Genomic DNA, 17,100 nt, shown 5'->3' on the forward strand with positions numbered 1-17,100 from the left:
TTCTAAAGCAGGGGGATCTCCGGTATTAGAGGCACTCGCACTTCTAAAGCAGGGGGATCTCCGGTATTAGAGGCACTCGCACTTCTAAAGCAGGGGGATCTCCGGTATTAGAGGCACTCGCACTTCTAAAGCAGGGGGATCTCCGGTATTAGAGGCACTCGCACTTCTAAAGCACGGGGATCTCCGGTATTAGAGGCACTCGCACTTCTAAAGCAGGGGGATCTCCGGTATTAGAGGCACTCGCACTTCTAAAGCAGGGGGATCTCCGGTATTAGAGGCACTCGCACTTCTAAAGCAGGGGGATCTCCGGTATTAGAGGCACTCGCACTTCTAAAGCAGGGGGATCTCCGGTATTAGAGGCACTCGCACTTCTAAAGCAGGGGGATCTCCGGTATTAGAGGCACTCGCACTTCTAAAGCAGAGGGATCTCCGGTATTAGAGGCACTCAGACTTCTAAAGCAGGGGTATCTCCGGTATTAGAGGCACTCGCACTTCTAAAGCAGGGGGATCTCCGGTATTAGAGGCACTCGCACTTCTAAAGCAGGGGGATCTCCGGTATTAGAGGCACTCGCACTTCTAAAGAAGGGGGATCTCCGGTATTAGAGGCACTCGCACTTCTAAAGCAGGGGGATCTCCGGTATTAGAGGCACTCACACTTCTAAAGCAGAGGGATCTCCAGTATTACAGTCAGACAAGCAAACAGGTCTTTCTGCCTGTAATTGTCAGCTGTGACTGATAGGTAGCAGGTAAGGCTGATGTCACAAACCCCAACGGCATCAGTTTACATAGGTGAGGCAGCTACGGACACAAACAAGCAAAACCTCAAAGCATTACAAACACCATTCAGGGATTAAAAAAAAAAACAAACAAAAAAGAAAATAAGCTTAAAACGTTTATTGTATAACCCAAACCAAAATTAGTTTCAGATGAGATCCATGAGATTAGTGAGTCTACAAGATACACGCTTAACAGCTCTGCAATAAAATCAAACACAACTTCCATTGCAATTCCCATAAAGCTCAGATTAAGGATATTTACAAAATCTTGTCGGTTTGTGGTACAGAAATATAAAAATATCTTATATCCAAATATTATTGCTTTCAAAAATTGCCTGGCAACATTTATTATCACAATTTAAAGCATTTAAAGATCTTATGACCATTAGAACAAAATAAAGAACTTCAGTACGATTCCTTAAGCTGGCCGTATACTTCAGACGAAATCGACGTCGTTTTGGCAATACGGCGTGGTACGACGCGTAATCACCATGGCGATCACCGCCTGTGCAGGGTCCCCGACGGAAACGTCTCCCGTTTGCTCTGATCCCACCCACTGTCCTCGATTGGCTGACGTAAACATGCCCCCGGGGGGTTGGTCAGCAGGATTAAATATGCAGTTTCGGGCACATTCTGCACCACACGCACTGCACTTTATAAAGTGTAAATTAATGTGTGTATTTGTGGATTTATGTAAATAGTCAATGTCGTAATTGTGGTGGAATGTGTTTCGTTAGCGTGCAACTGTGGGCGTCGTGTAAATTACTGCCTTCCGTGTCTGTGCTGCTGGTAATATTAAACCAAGTGGCTGTTAATACAAGAGAGAAACTTCGGTTTTAAAAGAGCCATCATCTCCTTTATTGAAATGACTCCTGCACTCGCCGCAGTAGGTTTATCTGCAAACCAAAAATATTTGGCACCCTCTAGGGTTGTGGCGTGACACAGAACGAACAAGGCAGCAGCATCGCTTTGAGTGTGTGACAGACTGTTCTCGCCAACGCGTTGGAGTTCGTTTTGTCCGGACCTCGTTTTGAGTATACAGCCACCTTTAGTTGTAGGCACCATTGGATATTCAGTTGGCATGTCTCCTCCCTACCACTAGGAGCAGTGTCACTGCCAGAACTGCGATGGCATTTGTCATAGAGAGCTGGGCCTGAATTAATTGAAGAGCTCGGCAGATCAATTGCTCCTAAGACCACAAATGTTCAAAAAGAAGAGAAATTCCCAATAAAATGTATATATAACGTCTGCTTCTAGCACAAACATTAGTTCCTATAAACTACCAAAATATTTTGGAGCAAAACAAAAAGAAAATTCTGATAAGTGGGGGACTGGAGCCTCTGCTACTGGCCAAAAATGACACTTTTCCCTCCTTGAGGTCTACTACTACAAAAAGGAAACCTACATTAAAAAATTCCTTAAAAGCATGAGATACTCCCCCGTCCTCTCTGAAGGTCAAAGTGTAAAGTGCGTCCCTGTTTCAGGATTCTCCAACTGCCACGGTAGATGAAAAGTCCTGTCCTCCAGGCGCTGGCATTTAAAAAGGCCTCGGTAATTTGAGCTGAATTTTGAGAACCTCCTCCACAGTTTAGAGAATAAGTAAAACCCTGCCCCCCCTGTAAGGCCTCCCCCGGAGGCCGGGGGGGAACACCAACAGCTACTTAACGCATCAAAGGATGATAGTCGTCCGCTATTCTCAGGCTAGAGATCAGATCGCTTTTGTATAAACTGTGAGGTATATTATTCCAATTGAGTCGCCATGAAGAATGATTACAGCAGGTTGTATGATTCTCCGTCCTGCACCAGCACATGGTCCCGGTGAGGGCCATTCGACGGAGAGACGCCCAGGCGACCCATTAACTCCAACAGATATCGTAGCAGTGAAACAAGACAACGTCAAAAATAAAACTCTGTCTGAAGGAACTACTATCTTATGCTCAGCAGAAGATCAGCACTTAAACTTTCACACACAAATGCCTCCAGCAAAGGCCTATAAAACTAAAAAAAAATAAACCAGAAAAGTAACACTAGCAGAAGAGCTCCCTCCACCAACAGTATCGCGCCTAAACAGCACTTGAGGGTTCGGGGTCCATCGCCGCCTGCCTTTCCGAAGAACAAGCTTCTGTTTGGCAAGATATTCACAAATGTACATGGAGGCAGTTCCCAAAGAGGATCCTGGGAGAGGATGCTGGGGTGGCGGCTCTGGGTGGATCTTCCCCTTGGCCATCTTCTCCTCCACCTTCTCCACTCGCCTTTATTTTCCAGAAACCCTGAGGGAGAACGACGGCCACTGGTTAGCCAAGCTCAGCAAACGTACCGCAATTAGTTGATGACGCAAGTTCCAGGAAAAACCCTTGCAGAAGTACGGCCATCCTGTCAGTGAGGCGTATACCCGCCGTGAATCAAGACATCCTGTCAGTGTGGCGTATACCCGCCGTAAATCAAGACATCCTGTCAGTGAGGCGTATACCCGCCGTAAATCAAGACATCCTGTCAGTGAGGCGTATACCCGCCGTAAATCAAGACATCCTGTCAGTGAGGCGTATACCCGCCGTAAATCAAGACATCCTGTCAGTGAGGCGTATACCCGCCGTAAATCAAGACATCCTGTCAGTGTGGCGTATACCCGCCGTAAATCAAGACATCCTGTCAGTGTGGCGTATACCCGCCGTAAATCAAGACATCCTGTCAGTGAGGAGTATACCCGCCGTAAATCAAGACATCCTGTCAGTGTGGCGTACACCCGCCGTAAATCAAGACATCCTGTCAGTGTGGCGTACACCCGCCGTAAATCAAGACATCCTGTCAGTGTGGCGTACACCCGCCGTAAATCAAGACATCCTGTCAGTGAGGCGTACACCCGCCGTAAATCAAGACATCCTGTCAGTGTGGCGTACACCCGCCGTAAATCAAGACATCATGTCAGTGTGGCGTACACCCGGCGTAAATCAAGACATCCTGTCAGTGAGGCGTATACCCGCCGTAAATCAAGACATCCTGTCAGTGTGGCGTACACCCGCCGTAAATCAAGACATCTTGGCAGGGGGGCGTTTGTTACCCACTTCTGGAACTTGTCGACGATGCGGCTCAGCATCTTGTCGGTGATGCCGGGGCAGAGGTCCTCGGCCATGTGGATTCTCTTCTCCAGTTCCTCAATCACGCCCTTCTTGGCATTGCCCTCCTTTTGTTGCTGCTTGAGCTACACACAGGAGAGAAGGCGACAGCTCCATCAAAGCCCAACAGGACCGCTGCCAGCCACGTTTCCCAGGAAGGTCGGCGGCCTCTACCTCCGTGAATACGGGCATGATCACAGCAGACAGGCTGGCAGATCGCTTCAGCAGGTCCTGGTCCTGAAAGGGAAGCTAAATCAGCAGAGCAGGATATGGAAATCACTCGTCTTATGCTAGACCACTCCACTCCGGAGCAATATCAACAGGCAGTCTAGCAGGGCAGCACAACTGACTCCTCATCAAAACCCAACCCCCCCACCCCCCAGCCACCATCAGGAATTAAAAACACAAAACCCTCATGTCGATAAACACATTCTAGAGACCAAGTAAATTCCTCTGTGTGAAGAATCTTTAATTTAAGATATTTAAATTAGCTCATCCCAGAGACATGCTATGATCTTAATTCAGCACAGGATTAGCCAATGAGACCTGATCTCTCCAAGGACCATCATACGTACATCAGGGCTGGACTGGGACTGTTGTGATGCATGGGATTACATCATCTGAGCTATATGAATCATTCAGGACTCGTTTTGATTCATTCAGTTCTTCAGATTCAATGCCCCAAGCTCATGACACATCTGTCTCATTTACTAGCGAGTAAATCGAGCTTTTCGTGAGCTACACTTTCCTCGAGGTAACAGTCCTCGCGCGAAGCCACCTAACCTGATCTAACCAGGGTTCATGTGGATATCGGAGAGCACCCAGGTGAGCAGAAACAAGAGTCAGGAGCAGGGAAAGCGCTCCCCGCCAGAATAACATGCACGCGATCGCCTCCCCCACCCGTCCCCACTCACCGTTCCATTTAAGACCTCCGTGGAGGCAGGCTTCTTCTTGCGGACGGTGGTAAAGGACCACTCCGGCTGCGACTGGTCATTCTCCTTGTTGCTCGACTCCCTGGGTAACGGGGAAGGATGATGTTTCGAGGTGAGAGAGACCCCTGACTTCCGCAGAGAGACTCGGCACTCGGCGCCGTCACCCACACCACTCAGACCCCCCCCCCCCCGCTTACGAGTCGGAGTCGTCGGAGCTGGAGTCGTCATCGCTGTGGCCCTCGGCCTTCCAGCGCTTCAGCCGGTCGATGAGCTCTGTCAGGTAGGACGTCTTCTTGCCATTCTTCGCAATGAACTTGTGCTTCAGAAGTTCCCTGGCTGTGGGTCTCTGCAGAGGAGCCCTGACCATCAGATATCAGCTCCCCAATCAACCGCCTTTTCTTTTGTGATGCCTTAGAAACCCCCCCCCCCCCTTAACACGCCATTAACACGCACGAGCATAATGTACATTTACTGCTAATGACATCACTTCCTGTTAATGCCGGAAGTGTGGAAAAATACGAAGTTTCTCTAAAGTAGTCTTCTGTTTTTTTTAAGCCATTTTAAGTCACCCAGCTGTCATGCCCTGGGTGTTTCTGGGAAGGTGATGATGACGGTGTAGTCATACAGGAGGAGGAGGCGTGATTTTAGCGACTCCATCGTGAGCGGTGTGTAAAACCTGGTCCAATTAGAACCAAGACCTTCGGTCTGCAGCTCGGACTCACAAAAGCAGGCTCCTTGTTGAGGCACGAGTCCACAAATTCTTTGAAAGCTTTGCTGAAGTCGCCGTTGAGGGTGGGGGGGTTGTTCTTGGGGATGAGGAAGAGGACGCGCATGGGGTGCATGTCTGAATTGGGCGGCTCCCCCTTGGCCAGCTCGATGGCTGTGATGCCCAGCGACCAGATGTCCGCCTGCGGAAGGAGACCACAAACACGTCCGTGTCCTGCCAGGAGCCCCAACCCCACAGAGACACCCCAAAGGCAGATCTCAGAGGGGGGACCTAATTACCGACACCTGCCCTCGTGTCATGCCTGGATCTCCACCCATATTGGAGGAAGGGGCTAAGACTAGACAAACTGTTTACCAAAGCAGGGCTAACTGATCAGCCATGACTGTCCAACGGGTCGCAGAAGAGGGACAAACATCTGCAGGACATTAATGCAGCTAATTTTAAACAGCTACCAAACACGTCCCAGGTAGAGGGAGAGTGATCAGCAAGGGCTATTGATGTACGGTCCAAGCCCAGAATCACCTTTAGAAATGCCACAGAGCCAGTATTAAACCAAGGCGTAGTTACATGGTGATGAAGGTTTGGGTTTGACGGCGGAGGAAATGTAGCAATTCACCAGGTGGCCTTTATGAAACAAGGCTTCAGCTGCATGAACTACTCAAAACTTGTGTTTGCAAGATTTTCTTCAGTATTGGCCTAACAGGAAGGGTTTTTACTTTAAGGTCACAACACACGGAGGAAAGGCATGCAAATCTGGGATGGGGCCACAAACTAGCAGCAGATGAGGCTGTGGGACGGGCGGAGGAGAGTTGGGAGACAGGGGCTGACCTTGGAGTCGTAGGCGGACTGTTGGATGACCTCAGGCGCCATCCAGAAGGGGGTCCCAACGAAGGTCTCCCTCTTGATTTGTGTGTCCGTGAGCTGCCCCGCCACACCGAAGTCAGCCAGCTTCACCTCGCCGGACTCGGACAGCAGCACGTTGGCCGCTGCGCACACACGAGCCAATGAAAGAGCCCCTTATCACACCCAGGCAGAAAAATGCACAAACAATGTCGCCCAGCAACCGGGCGGCTCCACCCCCTGGAAAGCTGAGCGATCAGTGAACCAATCACGTTACAGCAGACTAGATCAAACCAGACCGGACTAATTACTAACAGCCACTTCAAACCGAGACTAGCTTTCACAAAAACGGCCATGAGATTACACAGAAACATCGCCCCCACGCGTCCTCGCGAAATGGAGGGCCGACGTTTTTGTGAAAAAAAACCTGCAAAATTTGCTGCAAGGTAGAGACCAAAAGGAAATTAAAGCAGCAGATCCAGGAAACATGGACAGTCGGTCATGGAGAACCGGCCCACACAGGGGAGTCGTTTGCTTTGTGTTTAAGCGGCACACCGAGCTGATACACACAGACCAACAATTACCATTAACTCTGGCCTTATGAATATTTCATGCAGGGGAATATTGTGCCGTTCGTACTATGCTAATCCAGGGATTCATTCTTAATTAAACAAGTTTTTCTTGCCATTCCAAACTTCACACTCTAGGTTTTATATGTCTGAAACTGTACTTTTGCACAAATGCCAAGACACTGAAGGTTCGATTGATGGCTGATTCATTCCTGATCTTAGGCTCCAGAGCTATATTAATTAAGGTGTATGAACTACTCGTCATTCTCCATTTTTTTAAACAAGGGGGGAGTAAACCGCTATTTTCACATAAGTAAGGAATTTAATAAAACAACAACAGGCCACAGGAGTTGTCAAACTCTGCCCTTCAAAGTCTGAACAAAGCCATTGGTGTTTGTACTAATTGATGCGAACAAAATACTGCATAGCAATTAAAAATAATGTTTAGCCCTTTAACATGGAATTTAAGGAGCCGCTCGGCCGGCCCACCTTTGATATCCCTGTGGATCTTCTTCTCAGAGTGCAGGTAATCCAGCCCCTTCAGCACCTCCTTCAGCATGGTGGCAATCTGCAGCTCATCGAAGGGACCAGCACGTAACTGCCGACGAGCAGGGGGAATAAGGTAGGGGCGTGAGCTGGCCTCCAGGAGCCGGCACCCAGCGCATACACACACAGGCGCACACACACACACACAGGCGCACACACACACACACAGGCGCACACACACACACACACAGGCGCACACACACACACACACAGGCGCACACACACACACACACACAAGCACCTTTTAAATCGCTCGGCGAGCCAGTTATTCTCTGTTGAGTGAAGCTCGATCAGGACCCATACTAGCTACACACACATACACACTGTGCTTATACACCTCCAGGGCCAGTCACTTAATCATGTTAGAAAGCATGTGTCCCTCCTAACTTGCCCCCCCGCCGAATCACTTCTATCCCTTCGTGATGTTAATGCATCTTCACATGTCCCATCCTGACAGGGACCCTTTGGAGAGTAAGGTGTGTATAACTAAACCCTGTTCCCCCGAGTAAATCCACCCCCAGAGTGTCCGTCCCAGTTTAAAACTAAAGCCTCCCTACGCTGAATGAATGACGAGGACTTACCAGGTCCAGAGCTGAGCCACCTCCGAGATACTCCATAATAATCCAGAGTTTACTTCCCTGGACAGGATGGACAGAGAGGGGAGGGGAGGTCAGGGCAGGTCTCCCGGGGGAAGCCCAGACAAACAGCACGTGTGGGACGGCCAACGGGGAGCAGAGGACGGGACAGACAGAGACGTGTGGGACGGCCAACGGGGAGCAGAGGACGGGACAGACAGAGACGTGTGGGACGGCCAACGGGGAGCAGAGGACGGGACAGACAGAGACGTGTGGGACGGCCAACGGGGAGCAGAGGACGGGGCAGACAGAGACGTGTGGGACGGCCAACGGGGAGCAGAGGACGGGGCAGACAGAGACGTGTGGGACGGCCAACGGGGAGCAGAGGACGGGGCAGACAGACGTGTGGGACGGCCAACGGGGAGCAGAGGACGGGACAGACAGAGACGTGTGGGACGGCCAACGGGGAGCAGAGGACGGGACAGACAGACATGTGGGACGGCCAACGGGGAGCAGAGGACGGGACAGACAGAGACGTGTGGGACGGCCAACGGGGAGCAGAGGACGGGACAGACAGACGTGTGGGACGGCCAACGGGGAGCAGAGGACGGGACAGACAGACATGTGGGACGGCCAACGGGGAGCAGAGGACGGGACAGACAGAGACGTGTGGGACGGCCAACGGGGAGCAGAGGACGGGACAGACAAATAGGCTTCCTTCATATTCATTAAAGTCCTTCATTAAACTCCTGTGCTTACACACAACATACCCACAACTAACACGAGGCACAGGCTTGCGAACAGAAAGCAGCCCCTCGTCCCCAAGCCAGCAGGTCATCCCCTGTGTACCAGATCAAAACGCACAAGATCCAAAAGGGTCTTCCGCTGATCTGCTGGGTTTGGCCTAAACAACCAGATCAACAGATCATAGATGGGGGTGGAAAGGACAGGAAGGGGCAGCATGATTAAGAAGCAGAACTGCCCCCCCCCCCCCCACACACACACACACACTGTTGGGACATCCTGACTACACCATGCCAGTATTCTAAGCAAGTTGATTTACACGGATCGCTTTAGAAATGCAAATTACACAACATGACCTAAAGTCAGTTTGGGGGGTGGGGGGGGGGGGGGGACAACAGACGTTTCAGAAATAACATCAAATCTCCACCGTGGTCTGCCAAACATTCACGGTTTGATACCAGGCGGCACAGAGAGAACACAGACCCACGCTCACATAACACACCCCAGACACGCAGGATGGCCGAATCAGCAGCGTGGGGGGGTCCTGCGATAGGCAACTTTCACTCTACGGAAGCAGCCTTTCGCCTCGGAACGAACTCGCAGCAACATCCCAGAGAGCCTCGGCAGGTGAGGGCAGTCAGCAGGTGAGTAAGAAAGCCAGCGGGACAGAGAAGCTGAACCATCACACTTATGAGCAGCACTCTGTTAAAAATCCAACCGTTTCTATAGTTTTGCTGTGGGGAAAAAACACCAAAGTCTGACAAGGAACGATCCATCACACTGTGTTTCAAATATCACAGGAAGTCAGCCTCACTAAACGGCTTAGATCTCGTTAGAACCTTTCTAGTCCTTAAACCTTACGACATTACACTTTAAAGCAAGAGCAAATGCTTGTTTTGGAAATATGTTTAATAGGTTAAAATGCAGTAAAACTGGCAGAACCAATGCGGTCATACAGCAGACAGGAGACATGAAACTTCTCTGAATTTCTTTGTTAGCAATGAAAACACTGAGTGTTTTGTCTGGGTCATGTGTTCCCCTCTGATTTCAGCCATCAAGCAAAGCATGTTTTATGCACCATTAATATGTTGCATTGATGTTAACAGCCAATGGGTGACTCCATGAAGAAGAGGAGCAAAAGGATTGTGGGTGGAGTAGACTGTAGGCCCACCATGAGGATGAAAAGCACAGCTCTGAATGACTCATGGCAATACATCACTAACAGCCTGCAAACATCCATCTTATCTTACTGTCATTTCCTTTTATTGACAGCTAAGGATCCAGATGAACAGCTCGGTGTTTAACGCTCTGCTCTTTAAGCCACTCGGTACAGAGTGGGTGGGACTCCCAAAATGCACCCTGGCACCCCGTATAAATGTCCAGGCAGGCATATACATGCCCGGGCTGGGCGGAAGTGGTCTGACCCTCGAGCCGACCTCCAATCAGGGCCCAGGCTCCCGCCTGGGAATTCATCATTTGCATGAGGCTGCATGCATTTGCATAAGGCACGACGGCAGGCTGGGTAATCGCGGTAATCAGAGGTGTGAGAGCCGCCGGAGTTAGGCTTAGGGCCACCGCCCCTACACAGGAAGCCACAACCATACCTGACCATAACCCCACCATCAAACGCGGTGAAGGGTGCAGAGGCCTCGCACAGAGCAGATACTCGACTGCTGTAAACATCTGGGACAGTCGCCTGGGCCAGCGGGTTCATGGCGGTCTGGGCTTTCCCACCAACAGCTGGAGCAGGATACCTCCGGTGCCACCCAGCCAAAGCCTGCAGGGGGCGCCATGTCCCCAGGGCCCGGAGAGGCAAGCCCATGTAAACACACCACGAGGACGTGGCTACCGACACCAAGGAGCATAAACAAGGTTCCAGAAGGACGGGGGGAGCCACTCCCAAAGGCCCAGAGGAAACACAGACACGCACGCACACGCAATGAGGTGGAGGAGTACTGCGGGCGGCGGGGGGGGGGGGGGGGGGGGGGGGGGGCGTGGCATCATATGGGGATGATCAAGCCGAGGCAGGGGGGCTGGCAGGCACGTTATACAGAGCACAAACATGCGGGCGGGCCAACGGATGTCAGCGGGCTGAGTCACACTCCTTGAAATACAGGTACAATCACATTGCGGGGCTCCGAAAAGGACCCCTCCCGTCCCGCCCTTGGCAGCACCCCGCAGACCCACGCTGGGCATATCTCCCCAGGACGCTCAGACGGGCACGAGATGGTGGGACACCCCCACCAGCCCAGGACAGCGGGCCTCCCTCTCTTCCTCCTTTCCTATACGATACGACCATCTTAAAGCTACACACCACCGAAAAGGCATTCAAAAGCTTTAGGGCTCACCTTCCTCATATTCATCATTTCTAAAGCTCAAAAATACTAAAGAAATTACCGTCCCTGATAAGAAGCAGTAAATCACCTGCACCCCCGCGTGCTGTAGCAGCGCCCTGACACCGAAAGCCGCACTTCACAACTCGCTATTACATTCAGCTCAGTCTCGTTCCAAAACACGAAGCTGTTTGCTCTGATAGGAGAAAGAAAAATAACTCATCTGTCAGAGTGATTACAGCGAGAAAAAGTAGTTCAACGACTGGAGTGAAGCAGAGAGCCAGAGAGAATGAGAAAGACGGTTAGAGGCAGAGAGAGGGGGGGGTCAACTGGGATTCGAGGCCAGTGGGAAGATGGGAACCCCACCTTTAGGTAGGAGCCATAGTACTTGGTGACGTAGGGGCTGTCACATTGGCTGAGCACGGTGATCTCCTGTTGGATGTCCTCGATCTCATCCTCGGCCTCCTCCAGGTCAATGATCTTGATGGCCACCACATTCTGCGTGCGGTTGTCGATGCCCTTGAAGACCTCGCCGAAGGAGCCCTTGCCGATGCGCTCCAGCTTGGTGAAGAGCTCCTCGGGGTCAGCCCGGCTGTTCTGCAGGGGGAGGAGCAAGGACAGGGCTCATGTCCAATCACAATCCAGTTACACAAATATACATAAATATGCAAGCCTTCCATGATTCAAGTGGACAGTCTGGGATTAACGTTGTCGAAAGTGGAGCAGAACCACCATCAAAACAGCTCACCTGGCACGACAACCGCGGCCCGACACGGAACCTGCCGGTCGGATATCCACAAACGGTACGAAGCGCTGATTAACACCGAGCCTTCTGGCCGTCCTCAGATTCGCTCAGCGTGTCCGGAGAGACATTCAAGGTTCAATTAGAAGTTTCTACTCTTTTATATACGGTAAGTTTACTGCTGTTCATTTCCCAACGGAGAGAACATTCGCAGGAGGATAACCATCGAGCTGCTCGTTTTATCATCTACCACTTTCAGCAGCCATGAGGATCAGCAAACAGCTGAAGTGAGAGATGTAGAAGTTATAAATTCTATTCTCCTCCCGATGCGCGTTGCTGGGGCGGGAGGCTTTCATGGCTACCAAACAGAGGAACTAGCAGATTAATTAAATGTCACATAGGAAGTCAAACCCGCGGTGACTCTTAGCTTGTGTTCTGCACCTACTACTGCGCTGTCAGTGAGTCGTCACGTGAAGTGGAACCCGGCGCACTAGCAGCGAAACTGAATTCATACTTGCTTTATTCAGCCAGTGGCAGCGCCATCTCTGGGACGGCTGGCCGCTGGGCTTTCCCGGCACTGGGGAGCGACTGCGTGCCCCCAGGTGCCATGTTCTGCCAGGAGGAACATCGCATCATCGCAGGGACCGCACAATTTATTCACGGCGCCGTCATGGCAGAAAACGTGGCCTGTAACCCGGAAGCGGCTGACCACAGGGATGCCCCCCGGGTCACACGACACAGAAAAATACCACGACCCTCGAAGCAGACCTTGTTGCCACTGGGGCGTGCTTTGACGTGCTAGTGGATGGCCTTCGATTACTGCCACATGCAGACCCGTGGCAAACCATTGGCTGCCTTCGACAGTCACCCCCACCGCCATTAACCATGGTACAGCTTTTTTACACTTTTTTACTGCAGTGCTTCAGAAAAGTCCATCTGCTCTGGATATTGAGGGGAGCACAACAGTAAGCAGAGACTCTAAAATCCGGCATGTCGGAGCCGCGGGAATGACGGCGTGTCTGCTACTCTGGCTTCGGGTTACACCGGCACTCCCATGGTGCCTCTGAGGCAGGCCGGTCTCGCGGCACGTCCTCGCTCCATCGGCCGCGGTGCTCCCAGGCGGCGGCGGTGCGGGGGAGGTGGCGGCTGGGCAGGATTCTTTGCGCTGAAACTCTCGCTGAATGACGCGGGCTGGGCCTCCTGAGAGGGCAGGTTCTCCCTCTTTCAGAGAGACGCCCACTTCCTCCTTTATTACCGAAGGTTATAAACAGCACGGTATAAAAGGTGCAGGAATTTAAATAGCAGATGACATAAAGCGATAAATTCCAGCACGGTAAGCATCCGTGGGTGAGGACTCCATGCTAGACATGGGCTACTGCGGCCGAAGTGAGGAGCACGAACAGCGGCGATCGGAAGGTGCTCCTGAACAGCAGTCGCTCAGCCAGCCATGGTAAAGGGCCGCACCAAGATGGGGGGGTTGACACGCAAACACAGGCTGCCAATGCAGTCAAACATTACCACACAAAGTGCAGCCTGTGAGAATAACCCCCCCCCCTCCCCAGTTGTACCACCCCCAGGAGTAAAAGATCTGCCGTGTACCATTTGCATAATTCAACACCATTATATTTAACCCATTTTTCATGAGTTTTCATTAGTTCAGGCCAATTTTAGGCCGACCCCCCCAGGCACACCGTAAAGACACCATAATCTACAAACCCTAATTTGTTGTTTTACAAATACAAGTGTTTAAAAAATGGTTAAAACCTCCCTCCACTATCCAGGCCAAATATTAAACCCACCCTAGCTCCACCTCCCAAAAGCACACATACAAATACAGACCATGAGCCAACTTTTTAGGGAAAATACTGGATTTCCATCAACGCTGGACGAAAGAATCTAAATATAGACACAGGCTGGCTGAGTGTCTTATCCGAGATCAGAATCAAGCCCAGGCTGTAAATATGGCCTTGGAAAGAAAAAAAGCAAATCCGTAAGAGAACAGCTGACACACATCTGGCCAAAGGTCCAGACAGAACGCGGAGCTCCCAGTGGGAGACCACCATGCTGTCATTACCTCGCCGACTTTGGACCTGGAGTCCAAATAGCACTATGTGGCGCCGGGGGGGGGGGGCAGAATTAAGGACTCGGCAGCCATAGGAGGGTCGGGAGGATATAAGTACACCCAGTGTAAAGCTGGTGGACTTTGACTCCGCCTGTTTTCAACCCAGGCAGAGGCCGAGCCCCCCCCCCAAGCCTAAATTACACAGGGGGTTCCTTCTCCACATTCCAGAAAAACATCCTTCAGCTTTACAGACACAGGGACCAGCTCGAGAGGTCTGGCCACTACACGCCCCCGAGTGAGAGCAAACAACTGGAGAGGAGAGGGCTGTACCCACAGAAGACAGAGCAACAAGGATGGGGACCCGGGGCCCTCATTTCACACCGAGGCTGGCCAATACGCCGACAGCGCTAACGAGCATTAGTCCAGCCTCAAAGCGCTGTGCCATGATAGGCCAAACACGGGCCACGGCCGGGCACGCTGCGGCACACAGCGGGCAGACTGCCTGCCAGGCCAGCAGGAAATATTCCTCATTATCCCGGGGGGGCACTTTAATTGTGCTCACTGAACCGCAAAGTCAGTTCATTAAATGCGAGGCGAGTGGGTGAGTAATGGCGGATGGGTGCGTCCCAGGCCCTGCCCAAAAGGCCGCCCACACCACTGAACCCCGCCACATTTACATTTATTTACTTAGCAAAAGCTTTTGTCCGACACGACATACAAGCGAGGACCAGACAGCAGGGTCAGCCTTACTGTGCCTTACTAATGGGCTCAACTGCATTATAATTACTGACAGTCATGGGATTCGAACCCACAACCTTCCACATATGGCTACACATCCCCAACCCGCTGACCTACCAACCACAAACCCAATATGGGCGGGACCCCAAATGACACATACGTGGACTCCGGGACTAGAGGCACCACCTATGCGAGGAGGACACTGGCATCAAGGCCAAGAAACACACTACACGACAGCACACAGCAAAAAGCCCAGGAGAGACTAAATGACCCGACCTGTTAAAATGGGGGGGAGGGGATTAAGGGACTTCCCGTGATAGAGGCATCCCTCATTCTCCCCGGGCCGAGACACCACAACGTTTCGGCGATTACGTAACGATCTCTGCGATCTGCAAAGGACCTGTAATTTAGGAACCCATCCCAAAAGTACTAATTTACAAAGATCTGTCCCATCCAAAGTGCCTCCATGTGTTCTGTGAGGAGCCAGAGCACCCGGAACGTGGTCTGCACTGCCCACAGCGGCCCCCGGCCAACACGGATCCCAGACCCCCCCTGAGCAGAGCCCGTCTGCAAGACAGGCCACATTCCTGTGCCTGGGCACACTCCTCCAGCAGCCTGCCTGTGTGTGTGTGACTGTGTGTAACAAGTTCCTAAATGTCACTCCTAACTTGTTTTAAGTAGTTCAACCATAAAACCAAGAATTTCAAGAATTTCGAAAGATTTAAACCTCCAGCCCCCGAAAGACACGACAGCGCTGTCATCGTGCCGGGGGGGGGGGGGGCGTCTAATGGTGCTGCCGGCCCGGTGCCTCCGGGACGGCCGGGGCGCATTAGGCGCAGCTCTGCAAACCCACTTCGGGAGGTTATTAATACACGGTTAGACACGCAGGACAGGGCCGGATAGGGCCGACCGCCGGCAGGTATTTATTAGAGGGAAAAACCAGCGTCAAAGGCGCAGTACGAGCAGAAAAAAAAACAAAAAGGCGAGTTATGCAACTTCGGACTGACACGAAAAACTTTGTTCAGGTTGATGCCTCGAAGTCAGACGATGAACCCCCACTTTTAAATAAACAGACTAAACAAAGAGGGTAAAGCGAAAGTCGGCTTGGTGGCCATTCGGGTCCCCCCCGGAACACCTGTCCGCCGCACCTGGCCACGCAGTACGACGGAGCCGCTCCCCGGCCGCCCGCTCCCCCGCTCTCTGGCCGCCCGCTCCCCGGCCGCCCGCTACCCCGCTCCCCGCCCCGTCGGCTGACTCAGCGGCCTCCGCCTTACCTGCATCCCGGGAACTTTCACCGCCACCGGCGACTCGGCCATCGCTGCGCTCGGCGGCCGGGCGCGGCTCCTCCCGGCGTCTCCTTCACGGTCTGCGACAGGCCGGCGGAGAGGGGGCACAGAGGGGGCGGTGAGAGCCGGTAACCCCGGGAGAAGTGCCTCGGAAGTCGGTCCGGCTGCCGCCCGACACTCACCCAGCAGCAGTGGAGGCGAAGCGCCGCACGGCTCCCGAGAGACGGCCGCTCGGATCGCTCACAGCACCATGCCGGCCCCGCGCTCCCCGCCGATACCCCGCATCATCTTTTCATGTCCGCTTCCCGCCGCTCTGCTTTCTTTCTCACTTTCTTTCGTTCTTCTCTTCTTTTCTTTTCTCTTTCTCTCGCTCTTGTCCGGCAGAAGAAGGCAAAGCGCGGCTCAGAGTAGCGACGCCATCGCCATGTTTGGCCGAGCTGCGAGCTGGGTGGAGCCGCCCGCGGCGCAGCGTCATGGCGCTGCCCGGCTCCGCCAGCCCACGGAAAACCTGCGCGGCTCCTCGGCTTCTGCTCTCTGCCTGTTTTACCGTCATTAACCTTAACGTGACATTAGTACTATTTATAAAGGAATGCGCCTATTATTATTATTATTATCTTTTAAAATGCGTGTATTTATGTCCTGAGTGGTTTTTATTAAAGATACACACTTATAGCACATTATTCATAGTTATGAAATATATAACTTTGCATTTAAAGAACTTGGCACATTACGTTTATTAAGAATGGAAATGTAAGCTGCGCGAACCGGGCGAAGTTACTTTTAAGTACTGGCTGAAGAAAACGGGCCGGTGGCGCCCCCTGCTGTTGGAGTTGCGTACAACATGCGCTTCATGTCCCACACGCGTTCGGCCACGTCCCAGATGGCCTGTTACATTTAAAACCTCCCAATGTGCCCGTTAAACGAACATTTGATTAAAATGAGAATATGACATTTTACAAAGTGAAAACTAGTTTCCTCTTCAATTGTGGTATTTGATTAAACGAAATATTTAATTGTTAAAAATTATTACAAAAAAAAAATAAATAAAAAAAACAAGACAAGATACCAGCAACGGGAGGTGAGTCGCGAGCGACTTGGCTGCGGACCAGGAGGATGT

General features: G+C 51.9%; 1 protein-coding gene across 3 annotated transcripts; it reads right to left on the reverse strand.

The window, feature by feature from the left end:
- Positions 1 to 879: 879 nt before the first annotated feature.
- stk26 (serine/threonine protein kinase 26) lies at positions 880 to 16,463 on the reverse strand. Of its 3 annotated transcripts, none has more exons than XM_048995169.1 (12): positions 16,166 to 16,463; positions 15,972 to 16,063; positions 11,522 to 11,752; positions 8,085 to 8,141; positions 7,447 to 7,555; positions 6,377 to 6,534; positions 5,544 to 5,729; positions 5,019 to 5,167; positions 4,804 to 4,903; positions 4,064 to 4,138; positions 3,839 to 3,975; positions 880 to 3,046 (listed from the first exon to the last, which is right to left on the reverse strand). In XM_048995169.1, the coding sequence occupies exons 2-12, from the start codon at positions 16,011 to 16,013 to the stop codon at positions 3,031 to 3,033; spliced, it is 1,260 nt and encodes a 419-aa protein (XP_048851126.1). In that variant the 5' UTR covers positions 16,014 to 16,063; positions 16,166 to 16,463; the 3' UTR covers positions 880 to 3,030. The 3 variants fall into 3 exon arrangements, with proteins under 3 accessions (XP_048851126.1, XP_048851128.1, XP_048851127.1); XM_048995171.1 differs by having other exon boundaries at positions 4,064 to 4,126; positions 16,166 to 16,459; XM_048995170.1 differs by lacking the exon at positions 16,166 to 16,463 and having other exon boundaries at positions 15,972 to 16,159.
- Positions 16,464 to 17,100: the final 637 nt, after the last annotated feature.

Source organism: Brienomyrus brachyistius, chromosome 24, assembly GCF_023856365.1.
Source record: "Brienomyrus brachyistius isolate T26 chromosome 24, BBRACH_0.4, whole genome shotgun sequence".
In the NCBI taxonomy this organism is placed as follows: domain Eukaryota; kingdom Metazoa; phylum Chordata; class Actinopteri; order Osteoglossiformes; family Mormyridae; genus Brienomyrus; species Brienomyrus brachyistius.

Excerpts from the sequence above, each read along its gene's own strand:
- stk26 (XM_048995169.1), bottom strand. The coding sequence starts at position 16,013 with ATGGCCGAGTCGCCGGTGGCGGTGAAAGTTCCCGGGATGCAG. Across the intron at positions 11,753-15,971 it reads TGAAAGTTCCCGGGATGCAG|AACAGCCGGGCTGACCCCGA; the intron begins GTAAGGCGGAGG and ends CTCCCCCTGCAG. Across the intron at positions 4,139-4,803 it reads CGGAGGTCTTAAATGGAACG|CTTCCCTTTCAGGACCAGGA; the intron begins GTGAGTGGGGAC and ends CTGCTGATTTAG.